Below are 13,192 nucleotides of genomic sequence, written 5' to 3' on the forward strand. Positions count from 1 at the left end.
AGGCCAGTTGCCCCCAATCTCCCCTCACATCCTATTGGATGGCCATAGAGGTGGACCTATGAGAATTAGGCTATAGTAAATTTAGTCTAATCAATTTAAAAATCCTTGATAAAAGAACCAATAGAAATTATGCTCCCTACAAGACTATTGGACAGTCTACCATGTTAAGTATGGAGCCTGATTTACCCTTGTAATTTTATGTGGTAAAAGCGCACATTTGTAAGGCCCCCATTATGAGGAGAAGCCATCGTGCGTGAAGGAAAATCACTCACCGGAAACCAAAATTTTCACGGACAAGAATCAGGGGCAACTTTAAAGGCCTCGGGGGCGGAGGCCCCCGAGACTTTTTTTTCGCTGGAATATTCTTTTTCGCCGGAATATTATGGCCGGACGGCGGCCGGAAAGTGGTCAGAAAACAACCGGTCGGTTGGCCGGTGGCCGGTAGTCAATGGCCGGTGGTCGGAAGTCAATGGTCGGTGGTCGGAAGTCAATGGCCGGTGGCCGGTGGCCGAATTCAAAAGCAGACTTGTCTTCTCAAGGGCGGCCACACATGGGCGGTTTGGAGGGTCCGATTTGGACTTATTCGCACAAGGGCGACTACACATGGCTGTCTCTCATAAGAGAGGGAAGCCCTTTTGGCCTATAAAAGGAGGCCATTTCTACACACATTTCATAGTGTGAAGTTGATGCAACAAGGTGAGTGTGAGGTGGGAGCTCCATTAAGGGTATAATCCCTTTGTAAACTACTTCTTGTTTTGAAGTACTAAAGCCATTGAGTGGCTGCTTTCCCGTGGACGTAGCCCACATTGGGTGAACCACGTATATCGTGTGTACTCTCTCTCTCTCTCTACTCTATAATCTCGTGTATACAAATCTGTCTCTCTCCATTAAGTAATCTACTCAATTATCTATTTAGCTACGTCTTATTTCCTAACATACCAAAGGGTCCAATGATCATTTAACACGCCAATGGCTTACCTAATTGCTATGGGCCAAAAGACTAAGAGGTCCAATGAGAGTTTAATTGAATTATTTAATTACCTAAAGCTCTCACAAAGAGAAAAACAGGGACACTTGTCAAAAGGCTATCAATTATGCTTCTAATTTGTGATTGGCTAAGCTTTACAGGAGCCAATGGGAGGCCAGCATGAGCAAATAGCAAGAGGGGTGGACCAAGATGAGAGAGAGGGCTGCATTTTACTCTAACATATTGCCACACATAAACACAACTCATGTGTGCAAGAAGAACTCCATCTCCTTCTCCAAGCATTGAGAAGTAGAGGCCTACACCAACAACTCTTGGCTATGGAATGCAAATCCAACCACGAGCCAAGCTTCAATGGCATGCTCATCTCCTCTACCATGCTAACTACTAAGCTAAGCTATGCTATCAGAGTGATTATGTGAGGATAATACTTTTTTCTCTTAAGATACATCTTCTTCCTCTCAATCTATCCTCATTCTGTGCTAGCTCTCACCATTTTTGAAGCTGTGCGAGGTCTTGGGACTGAGACTAGGGACACTAGGTGTGTTTTTCAAGCATAATTTGGTGTATGAAGCTTCCATCTTCATTACACCAACTAGTTTTATCAAGGAACACAAAGATTGTATTGTACAAAAGTCTCCTTTGATGTGCGAAGCTATAATACAAAGCCTTATTGGAGGGGGGATCGGCTCCATGTAAATTCGGTCCTCAACTGTTGTCAATTGTTCTATTTCTTTCTCTTTTCAAGTATTGTCAATGCCAAATTAGCTAGGTGTAAATTGTTATGTTTCTTTCTCAAATTAAGTACTCTTTCTATGCTCATTAGGAACTTGTTCTTAATGAAATGCTCATGTTATCAATTTTATCTCACTATCTACCATGAAGCTAAATATGTAGCTTTTATAAAGGCTAGCAAATAAATTTTGTGCATTCAAAGATTTTTTGGAGAGCTAGATATAGCCAAGACAATTCTGTTTTGTACAATGACAGTCAAAGTGTCATTCACTTTGCAAATAATTTAACCTTTTACTCTATGACAAAGCATAATAATAGAAGTGAGGTATTACTTCATGCATAACTAAAGCTTCGAAAAGTGCAAGACACAAGGCAGAATCCTGTAGATATGTTGGCAGAAGTGGTTAACAAGGAAAAGTTAAGGTTTTTCTCATCTTCAATGGATATTCAAGATAAGAAGCCAAAATGGAAAGCATTAGCAGGTTTGTTGAAGATCGATCTTCAAGTGGGGGATTGTTCAGCATGTAGTCTGATTTACCCTTGTAATTCTCATTCTAAAAAATCACATTTGTAAGGTCCCTGTTAAGAAGAGAAGCGATTGTCCCCGGACGGTGGCAAGTGGATACATGACCGATAGTCATTGGCCGGTGGGTGATCACCGATGGTCAATGGCCAGTGGTGGCTGGGGGGGCGGGGGGGGCACGATCAATGGTTGGTGGCCGGTTTAGAGTGGACTCGTATACACATGGGCAGCTACTTCTCATGTGAGAGAGCATCCCATAGAGACGCCTTTGCATCTATAAAAGGAGGCCACTTTTACACATGAAGAAAGAAGCAAGAACTGCAAGGCAAAGAAAGAATCAGGCGAGACAACCCCATTAAGGATTTTTAAACCCCATTGTGAACACCTTCAAATTTGAAGTGTAAATCCATTGAGTGGCTTCTTTCTCGTCGACGTAGCTCAGACTTGGGTGAGCCGAGTACATCTTGTGTATACTCTCTCTACTCTGTGTGTGTGTGTGTGTGTGTGTGTGTGTGTGTGTGTGTGTTAAGTACACCACTCTAATCGCTATTTAGTAACTCATTAATCCTAGCAGTAATAAGTACAAAGCCACCCTCGCTTCGATTAAGTTGACTCTTATTTTTTCGGCATGTGGAACACAATAAGGCTTTGAGCTTCGTGACATACAAGTTTTGGGGGACTAGTGTGCACCGCCTACTAATTCCACGATGGGGGAACTAGATTATGTTAGTGTATGGGTTTGCAAGCGAATTTGAGCCTTAAGGAGGCAAAAAAAAATAAAAAATCATGGCTACTGCATCACTCACAATCCTCCACGTGTGCTCTAGGGAGTCACATACAAGGGACGGGCCATAGAGAAGTGGTAAAGTGTTTGTGCTTAGTGTGTAGACCCAAGATCGATTCCCATTCGATATAATCCCGACCAAAAAACTCCATAGTATGTAGAGGCTAGAGGAGGAGGGCGACAATGGAGAGACAGGGAATCCCGGGACAGACAATCAAGTGTTGTAAGGATCGGACAAAAACCCCGCTTGTTCAGAAACGCACCCCCACTCCAAGGACCACCCTCCATCTGCTCGTCGACCCATCACTTACCTCATTTATATACTCCGTAGCGTGCTCAGAGACATTAGCCGCCTTCTACAGACCGTCTCTCTCTCTCTCTCTCTCTCTCTCTCTCTCTCTCTCTCTCTCGCGCACACACACACACACACGCACACACACAGCAATGAGCGCATCTTGTCCCTGGTAGTCGAGTTCACCATGAACAGCCATCTGATGATGGCTTCCATTGCTGACTTTATCGGAATTGCTGTCCTTCTTGTGGGTCTTTTTGCTCTCATGAGCTCCCATTACATGAGAGCGCCCCTGAAATCCATCGCTGAATACATTAGAAAGGCAAAACGCATGCAGAACAGTATCCCTCCTGGATCCTTCGGCTTGCCTCTTATTGGGGAGTCCATGCAGTTCATCTCTTCTTATCGGTCTTCGGTTTGCCCTGATACGTTCATTGCCGAAAGGCGATTGCGGTAAGCAATGTTGTTCTCCTCACAAAGATATATTGCGCTGCAATGGCATCTCCCATTGGTCTTTGTCTGTGCTACCACACAATCCCCACATGCATCAATCCGCATCGGCGTTGATGAAATTTGGGTTGTGTGGATATTTGATATTATGTGCATATGCGTGCGAGCATGTTGCACACATGCGGAATTGCAAACATATGAATCACTGAAAGACGATCACAGTAAGTGGTGATGTCGTCCTCACAAAGCTATGTTCTATTGTGATGTCTTACCCTGTTTTGTGCAACCACAGAAATCCCCCCCCCCCCGTGGATCAAGGTGCGTCGGTGTTGATGGCATGAATATTTTGTATGTCCATAACATGCGGTGCACATGTGTCCTTGCAAGCTGATGCATGTGGATATGTGTATTTGTGCCAGAGAAAGAATGAGCGTTTGATAAGCCTATGTGTCTTCATGACTGTCTATTAAGAAAATCTCAATAGTTTTCTGTGTTTGTTAATCTGAGGTATGTTAGCTACACATTCAATGCACACGGATGAGCAAACGCGGGACTAAACAAGATCACCACATGTAGGTTTGGGAGAATCTTCACCACCCATCTGTTTGGGAAGCCAACCGTGATTAGCTTGGATGCGGAGGTTAACCGATTCATACTCAACAGCGATGGCCGGCTTTTCATGCCTGATTACCCCACCTCTCTCAAGCAATTATGGGGGAAGTGGGCAATTCTCATGTTGGAAGGTAGCTTTCACAAGCGCATACATGGGGTGGTGGCGACACTTTTCAAATCCGACGACCTCAAAGATCACCTTCTACGACACATTGAAGACTTCATTCAACAGGCTATGGAGAGCTGGAACACCAACAGCACAATTTATTTGGAAGAGGAAGCCAAGAAGGTAATTAGTACTAAGCATGGGTGTGACTTTACAATGGATGTGAATGTGTGTGTGTGTGTGTGTGTGTGTGTGTGTGTGTGTGTGTGAGAGAGAGAGAGAGAGAGAGAGAGAGAGAGAGAGAGAAATGTGTTGCCCCTTGTGAAATGAGTATGGATATTGGTTTACACAGATAAGCTTCCAAGTGACGGCCAAGGTGCTGGTGGGGCTGGATCCGGGAGCAACCACAGTGGCCTTGCGAACAGAGTTCCACAAGTTCATAGCGGGAGTGGTTTCGGTACCCATCAACCTGCCAGGCACCACTTTCTATTCCTCCCTTCAAGTAAGAATGCTCTCACTTTCACTTATCCTCTCACTTGTACTCTAGCCTCATGTACTATTGACTAAGGGTGGATCCCCCCCCCCAAACACACACACAACCTTCAAAAGCTACCACCAGCACAAGGAGGTGGAATGCCCTATTAAAATCCGGCACCGACAACAATCACATGCCGTATGCCTTGTGTTTGTAAGCAAGGCCTTGTAAGTATCCGCCATTGCTTTGCCGGTGTAACGTTTTCCACATCAAATGGTCAAGTAAATGCGAACAGGGGATGTGGTAAAGGCATGTGTGTGGGAAACTCTAGGTGGTAGTGGGTAAAGAGAGGGACTAGGGGTTCGGCCCGGACATTACTTTTGTATTTGACATTACTTCTCCACTGTAGATCTTGATGGGCACAATTGCCACCCTTGATCCCACCCTCTCGCGCCCATGGTAGTTGGTGCTAAGGCTCGCCCCTTGCCCTTGCTTGATAGCAAGACACTTGGAGGACAACTTCTATTTTCACACACAATGCAAGATGCTCTTTTGGGAGGGGAATATAAAAAAAATATCTTTTCCGAATGGGTCATCTTTTAGGTAGGAATATAGTCACTTTCCTATTGTATTTAGCAAGACTTCCTGGACTCGAGTGTGATGCCGGTTCTATCTAAATTGAGAAAGCACATAGGAAGCTACTAAGTTCATGATTTTGTTGTTGTCTACTTGGTCTTTTGTTTTTATTGATTAAGTGGATGATACAACCTAATTGAGTCATTTTGGGTGATATCCAATGCAGAGCAGGGCGAGAATGGTTCAAATGATCAAGGGCATAATAGAGGAGAGAGAAGGAAATGCACGTCATACGGATCGGGAACAAAAGCATGTTGTCAAGGTGCATTTGGATGTGCTGGGCGTGTTATTGGAAGAAAGGAGATTAATGAATTCAAAGGAAAGAGAGGAGGGTGGAGAAAGGGAGGAGGTTACTACAACTGAAGCAATGCCATTAGATGCAATTACAGACAACATCGTAAGCTTCTTTTTTCCAGCAGAGGACTCGGTGGCCATGCTCATGAGCCTTGCCGTCAAATATGTTTCTGAGTGCCCTAGGGCCCTTCTACAACTAAGGGTACATCCCCATCTCCCCTCTCTTGCAATCTCTCTCTCTCTTTATTTTTTATTTTATTTTTAAATTAAGTTTGAAGAGTATATATTTGATCTTCTTATCTTAAATGGACCACAAAGCGTTGACTATAGGTAACATGTAGAGCATATTAGCTATGTTGGACAAAGGGGTAATTTTCTACTAGTGATAGAGGAAGAAGTTTATTTGAGAAAGATGAATAGCATATTGGACATATGGATGCTCCGTGTATATATAACCAACGAGTCGGTGATATGCAATGTGTGTGTGTGTGTGTCTGAGAGAGAGAGAGAGAGAGAGAGAGAGAGAGAGAGAGAGAGAGATTCTTGAAGGGTTTTTGAAGCATACACATCACTTTGTCACACTTGTGTGGGGGAGGCACATTTTTCATGGAGAAGTTTTACATCTTAATCATGTAGGCACACCAAATAGTGACCGATAGCTCAATGCCATCTTTGCAAGGGACATATTTATCACCTTGCAAGACTACTACCTCACTAGTCACCAACCAATGCCTTTGTTATAAAAAAGGTGGAAAGGAACTTAATGTCTCTTCCAGACAACTTTACTTTAAATCTTTATACTTGTCTTTTATGTTCTTCTATATACTTCATGATGTGTACTAGTAAGCTTGGAGCATTATATGCTCTCTCATAATCATATATTGCATTATATCGATCTAGGCCTTCAAACAAGAGAGCCGAAGGAACAAAGTAATCAGGTTAGAGATGGAGTTGAACCGGCCCATACATGTTTCTTTTGCGAAAGCTTGCGGTTTAGATCTTAGGTATGTTCTTATTATAGTTTACAAGACAACCAAACTCCCCAAAGTTGGATGGCCTTCCAAGGTAGGGGAAAATTACTACAACCCCACTTTATTCAATATAGTTGGATGGCCTTCCAAAGCTTAGGGGGAACTTTTTCAAAAAGACTCCATTTGACTCATCTTTCTAAATGATGTCCATAAATACAATGGAGCAAGTACTCCACGAGGACCCACCTATCCTCTAAAAGAGTTAGCCTTGAGCCGGTTGAAAAATCGAAATAGCCGGTTGAAAGGAGGGGAGAAGGAGAAAATCCGCTTGAAAAATTTAAGAAAATAGAGAAAAGTGCCGGTTGTTGTGAAATTGCTTTTTCCCGAGCATTGGGTTGAGCCCATGACCTTGGGGCAAATACATCTCGCCTCACAACCAACTTGCAAAGCTTAGATGACTACTTAACTAAGCAAGGACTATCACATGTTTAAATATGCAAAAAAGATTGAAAAGACAACATGTCTAGTTTGTGACGTGGAAAAACATTAAAGGGAGTAGGGTTTAAAAACCCTAACTTTACCAACTTTGAAGTTGTGGCAGAGGGACCTAAACATTAAAGGGACTAGGGTTTAATAACCCTAACCCTACCAACTTTGAAGTTGTGGTAGAGGAGCCTAAGCCCTTAAAAAGAAAAAAGGTGATGAATTACTGATGTGGATGTTCAACCTTTGCTGGTGTGGCACTAAAACGGACAAGCACCAAATTGCAAAAATTGGAGCATGCGCATGGCTTTTGGGATTCGCAGCTTATGGGGCATAGCTTTTCATAGAAGTTGCTTTGAGGCCAAGCGCCTCTTAAGTTGTAATGAGTCTCTCTCTCTCTCTCTCTCTCTCCACAACTGTTATACCCTTGTGAAGCAATAAAGAAAACCAAAACGGGCGTGAGACTTTGGGGCTAGCATATTTGGAAGCAGAACGCTGTTTCTTCATCTCGATTCTCCTCTTCTCTCTCTCTCTCTATATATATACATATATATACACACACACACACACACACACACATATATAATATATATATATATATATATACATACATACATACATATATATATATATATATATATATGTATGTATGTATGTATGTATGTATATGTGTGTGTGTGTGTGTGTGTATTCCAAGTTGTGGTGTTGGAGTTTTCACGTGTGTCGCTATTGATTTCTTGCGTAGAATGTCCAAGCTTGTTACAAAATAAGTAAACAGGTAGTTATAACCTATTAGTTCTCATTAGACGATAGCTAAAAATGCCCTACAATTGTAAATTGTGGTTTGAGCAAATCTAAAATAGAGAGCCTTTTAGTTAAATGATAGCTTAAAAAGCCTTCCAAGTTGTATAATGGGCTTTGAACAATTGTAACACTAGGAGGGTTTTTGACTGAGGCCCATTTTTTCCAATTGTCGTCTTTGCCCAATGGTGCGTTTTGATAGTTGCATGGGTTGCTTGGGTGGTGGCCTTTAGGGGAGAGCAGACCATTGGTCTAATGTTGGATAAGGAAAAAATATGGTCTCTTGCGTATGGATTGTATAGTCCCGTTTTGGAACCCTTGTCCCATCAAGGCACATATAGTGCTTGAGGTTCATTGTACATTGTTTGCTGAGTTAATATAACATACTAGTATGGAGGCAGCCGGCCTCTCTCTCTCTCTCTCTCTCTCTCTCTCTCTCTCTCTCTCTCTCTCTCTCTCTCTCTCTCTCTCTCTCTCTTTTCATGCGTAGAGGACTTTTGGACTATAGCCTTCGGCTCGCAGGTCTCGACACGTGTAAAGGGCACTCTCACTGCCTTTATAGAATACATATACATATAGATGGACTATTGTGAGTATAGAAAAAAAGGAAAATAGTTTGAGTTCCTGTACAAGAGCTTCTTGGGTATATAGAGGGGTTCTCGTAAACCACCTATATAGTGAAATTAAGGATCCCTAGAAATGCAAGATTGCATTAAGTAGGTATATCAGTGCACAAAAAGGCAACCTTGGTAATAATTTTTACCAGTTGAAATTCCAAAACTTGAGCTGTTTTTCAAGCTAGAGTTCTAGTAAATCGGCTATATCGTACATGTTATGGGATAAAGTTGGGCATATTTATCAAGTTTTGACATGTAAAGAAAAAAATTGCAAGTGTTATTTTACTCATTTCTTGGATTAATTTTTCAAAGATTGTGTATTGTCCATGCGCCGTAAATTAAATCATTTAAAATCAATCACAAATTAATCAAGTCAATTTGCTTTGTGAGAATTGTTACTTTTTTGCATCATGTAAATATGTCCTCGCAATTATCTTGTTCTTTTTCCCAATTTTTTTGACCTACATGGCAAGAGCGTGGAATAAAGCTCGTCGATCAGTTCCACATGGCAAGTTAATGAGGGAATACTTTTTTCTTCCTTCTTATTGTAGAAGTATTTAAGCATCGTCTTATGCATATCTAGACCCATTGGAGATAAAGGTGACATTTGTTTTCCAATTTCTTTAAAAAGAGAGTCGATGAGTGGGTGGAACAATCTTTTTAGGTTACCCAAAGGACAAGGCCAATAGTATTCGCTTGGATTTTTGGGTAACAAGAATTCAAAAATCACTTAATTTGTTTTCACGGGAAAAAGAACCTTAACTGGTTGGATGTAAAAATTCTTACATGCTCAAAATAACATTGCATTCCATGCCACATTTTGAAGGAGGAGATGAAAAGGTAACTATATGGTTTGGCATATGTAGTGTTTGGACAAACTGTGTCTCAGAGCTTACAATCGTGCCAGTTTTAAATTAAAACTTGACGGATGAGAGGAAGAGGAAAGGAAAATCGCCTATATTTTGCGAAAAATAGTGTGAAAATAGCACTCCTTCGAGCAGGAATGGTGTCCGGCTTAGCCTTGAGCCGGTTGAAAAACCAAAACATGCGGTTGAAGAGTGGGGCGGGAGGAGAAAATTCCCTTAAATTTTTTAAGACAATAAAGCTAAATTGCAAAAAAAAAAAAAAGATTATTTTTTTAAATTTCCTCTTTGAATCTACCCTAAAGGGAGTTCTATATGTTTGCAAATTTGATTTCTCTTGAGGACTGAGAAGGAGAAAGGCGTACACGTTTTTGTTTGCCTTATTTCAAGTGTCTGAATGGTCCTTTCGTTCAAGGGATCGTGTGACTTGCTTGTCCTGTTTTTTTTTATTTATAGAGTGCCATTTTTATATACATCCCCTTTTTTGAATTTTCTTTGTGGAATGTTCGAGCCCCTTCTGATGTAGGCTGGTGTGCTTTTATCACCTTGTATTATTGGTGCTTTCTTGTGAGATTGTGCTTCAAATTCATGAGGAGGATTTGTGATTTTAACGTCAAGCTTTTTGTTTATTGGCATGCAGGAGGAGAATCTAAACTTTGTCGACAAATATAAAGGGGAAAAGATGAATTCGCGACATTACTTAATGCAACTCCCATTCACTCACTGTGTAATATTTCAAACCCTTGTAAAATTTGATTTGAGCCACAAAAATTTTATTTTTTAACAAGCATGTAGGTTGGGAATGCGTTTTCTTTTTGTTTAGTAGCATGAAGAGGGCGCATGGGAATATGATATTAGACACCAAAAATGGTAGAAGGATAAGTTTGTTTTGTCTAGATCGTAAGATTTAGGTTCATGACGATAACACGAATGGAATTAAATATCAATAACATGAAAGAGCCAAATACATGATATCCTAGCTTTGCCCCCCCCCCCCCCCCCCCCCCCCCCCCCCTCTCTCCTTTTTCACCAAACACCCCAGACAAGCACATGGAGTGCTAAGCAGACACCCAAAACTCGTACAAAGTGTGAACTATGTGGTGTGGAAGATGATGGAGTTCAAGAAGATGGACGGTTCACAGCTTAGCGAATTGGGGTTAGTTTGGTTTTTTTTTTTTTTTTTTTTTGGGGGGGGGGGGGGGGGGGGGGGGGGGGGGGGGGGGGGGGGGGGGGGGGGTGGGGGGGAGGGGAAAGGAGAGCATGCATTCACTGTGAGATCAACAAGAACACGGAAGTCATTATATTTGTGGTAATGATTTGTGCAGGTTCTCAATGAGACTTTACGATTAGGAAATATCGTCAAAGGCGTGATACGTAAAGCCTTAGTGGATGTCCATGTCAAAGGTTAGCATTCAAGATGCTATTTACTGTTTGAGAGGTGCGTGTATTTAGTAGAGATATTGATCATTTGGCCACTTAGCAGGTTTTTTGATCCCAAAAGGGTGGGCAGTGTTTCCATTCTTTAGAGGTGTGCACTTAGATGAAGCTATATACGAGGACGCAGATCAATTCAATCCTTGGAGATGGCAGGTACTATTTTTTATCTTCGCGTCGCATGAACTTCTATTGTGATGTGAATTTGGAGAGAGTGAGTTTTTTGTTTTTTGTTTTTTTTTTTGGGGTTTTGGGGGGGGGGGGGGGGGGGGGGGGGTGGGGGCTTGTATGGAGACTCTCTTTGGCATAATACTAGTGGGCGAATCTATTTTTTGAAATGGTAGTTAATCCTCTACACCTGAGATCGCTTTGTCTAAATGCTTTATGCCTTTGTGCTCCAAAATTATCTTTCAAGATTGCTAGCAAATATTTTCAATATTTGCAGGAGAAAGTGGCATTGTCACATTACACGCCATTTGGAGGAGGCCCGCGGTATTGTGCAGGTCTCGACATTGCGCGATTGGAGGCTGCGGTCTTTCTACACCATCTTGTCACTAGATATGAGTAAGTGATTGGTGAGGGAGATTCTAGTTTAGATGAGGGTTCTTGTCTAAGTAGTGAGGAAACCCAAGGTCTAGTTTTATGATGATAATGGTGCCACACTCATAATAGTGTAGTAGTAGTAGTAACAAGTGGCCCTTACATTTTTCATTTGGTGGAGCTAAAATTTAATAATGGCAAGGGAGCAAGAATGATGGATGTGAAGCAACACTTTCCTCTTTTGAATGTAGGGGCTTATGTTATAACTTTAAATGCCTTTGGTGCCCATGTCTAACAAGCAATTTGGTGTCAATGTGACATGTGATAGGTGGGAGCTCGGAGAAAGAGATACATTGACCCACTTCCCTTTTGTAAAGTTGGCCAAAAGGTTGCCTATCAATATTATACACAAGTACGACATACAAGAAAGGCAATGCTAATGCCATTATTTTTGTTGCCAAGAAGCTCATATTGTTTTATACTTCCAAGGCCTAGATTCTTCAGTTTTGCACGTTTTTATTTCAGACAGAATTGCAAGAATCAGTCCTTCCCAACATTGTACAATCCCACATTGCAAGCCATACATGTCATGTATGCACGTGTTTAAAGCCCTCTTTAAACACAGCTTCTTTCAACTCAATAGAAGCTTCTTGTGATCATATATATTGTAGATACTTTGCAATGGAAACTTGTAAATTCTTTGCAAGAACTAGTATGTGACCTGCGCGCTCTTGTGGCCAAGAAAGCGTGGTTATTGGATCTCTCTCTCTCTCTCTCTCTCTCTCTCTCTCTTTCACACACACACACACGCGCACACACACACACACCAATTTCCCTTTTTGGATTGTTCTCTTGTTTAAAATTATACTCTCTCTCTCTCTCTCTCTCTCTCTCACACACACACACACACACACACACGCGTGCGCACATGCCTTGGGATAGATGTAAAACATCTATAGCTTTTCTAAATATGTGGAGCTAAAGTAGTCGGTGGTAGTGGATCCTAGAATCTAAAACAACACTGTTAGCCATAGAAGAAGCACAAATGCAGCCAATGCTAAGATGCTTTGTATCCTTGCATCTCTAATTAAGGTCTTTTTGTATTCACCATTGCAAGAAAATGACCCATTTTAACTTTTTGCTTCAATTACTACATCACCATCATGACCTGCAGATAAATATCTCTCAATACATCAGCCTCCTCAATGCTCTAATGTATAGAGAAGTGTCACTGTCTCGTTGATGGGGAGGTGAGAGAGAGCATGGAAAAGAATGTGTACCCTAAGTTTGGACAATGGAATGGGCTTCTACATCTCTCTCTCTCTCTCTCTCTCACACACACACACACACACACACACACACACACACACAATCTGTCTGAGTTGTGGCTACAACTGCTCCCACCTAAGCCATTAGCTCTTCACTCTTTTGCTAGCATATCAAACTCATAGTGGCTCAAGCAAACCCATGCACACCTGTTGCCTTGAGCATCCATCTTCTACTACCAAGCACTCCAAACCAATGGACAATGCTTGTCCTTTGTTTGCCTCCACACAATCATTAGTAGCTATCTTGATCAAGGTCTTGGTCC

General features: G+C 41.8%; 1 protein-coding gene across 1 annotated transcript; it reads left to right on the plus strand.

The window, feature by feature from the left end:
- The first annotated feature begins 3,188 nt into the window (after positions 1-3,188).
- LOC147462565 (cytochrome P450 90D2-like) lies at positions 3,189-12,362 on the plus strand. Its single transcript, XM_086484360.1, has 10 exons — positions 3,189-3,772; positions 4,346-4,670; positions 4,840-4,989; positions 5,765-6,094; positions 10,268-10,354; positions 10,953-11,031; positions 11,111-11,217; positions 11,507-11,625; positions 11,930-12,013; positions 12,127-12,362. Exons 1-10 carry the CDS (start codon positions 3,507-3,509, stop codon positions 12,206-12,208), a joined length of 1,629 nt encoding a protein of 542 aa, XP_086340486.1. The 5' UTR covers positions 3,189-3,506; the 3' UTR covers positions 12,209-12,362.
- The last annotated feature ends 830 nt before the right edge of the window (positions 12,363-13,192 follow it).

Source organism: Adiantum capillus-veneris, chromosome 2, assembly GCF_014529385.1.
Source record: "Adiantum capillus-veneris isolate H3 chromosome 2, ASM1452938v2, whole genome shotgun sequence".
Classification (NCBI taxonomy): domain Eukaryota; kingdom Viridiplantae; phylum Streptophyta; class Polypodiopsida; order Polypodiales; family Pteridaceae; genus Adiantum; species Adiantum capillus-veneris.

Bases quoted from the DNA above. Each gene is read 5' to 3' on its own strand.
- LOC147462565 (XM_086484360.1), top strand. From the start codon at position 3,507: ATGAACAGCCATCTGATGATGGCTTCCATTGCTGACTTTATCGGAATT. The intron at 4,671-4,839 runs GTAATTAGTACT...TGGTTTACACAG, and splicing joins TGGAAGAGGAAGCCAAGAAG to ATAAGCTTCCAAGTGACGGC. The intron at 6,095-10,267 runs GTACATCCCCAT...ATTGGCATGCAG, and splicing joins GGGCCCTTCTACAACTAAGG to GAGGAGAATCTAAACTTTGT.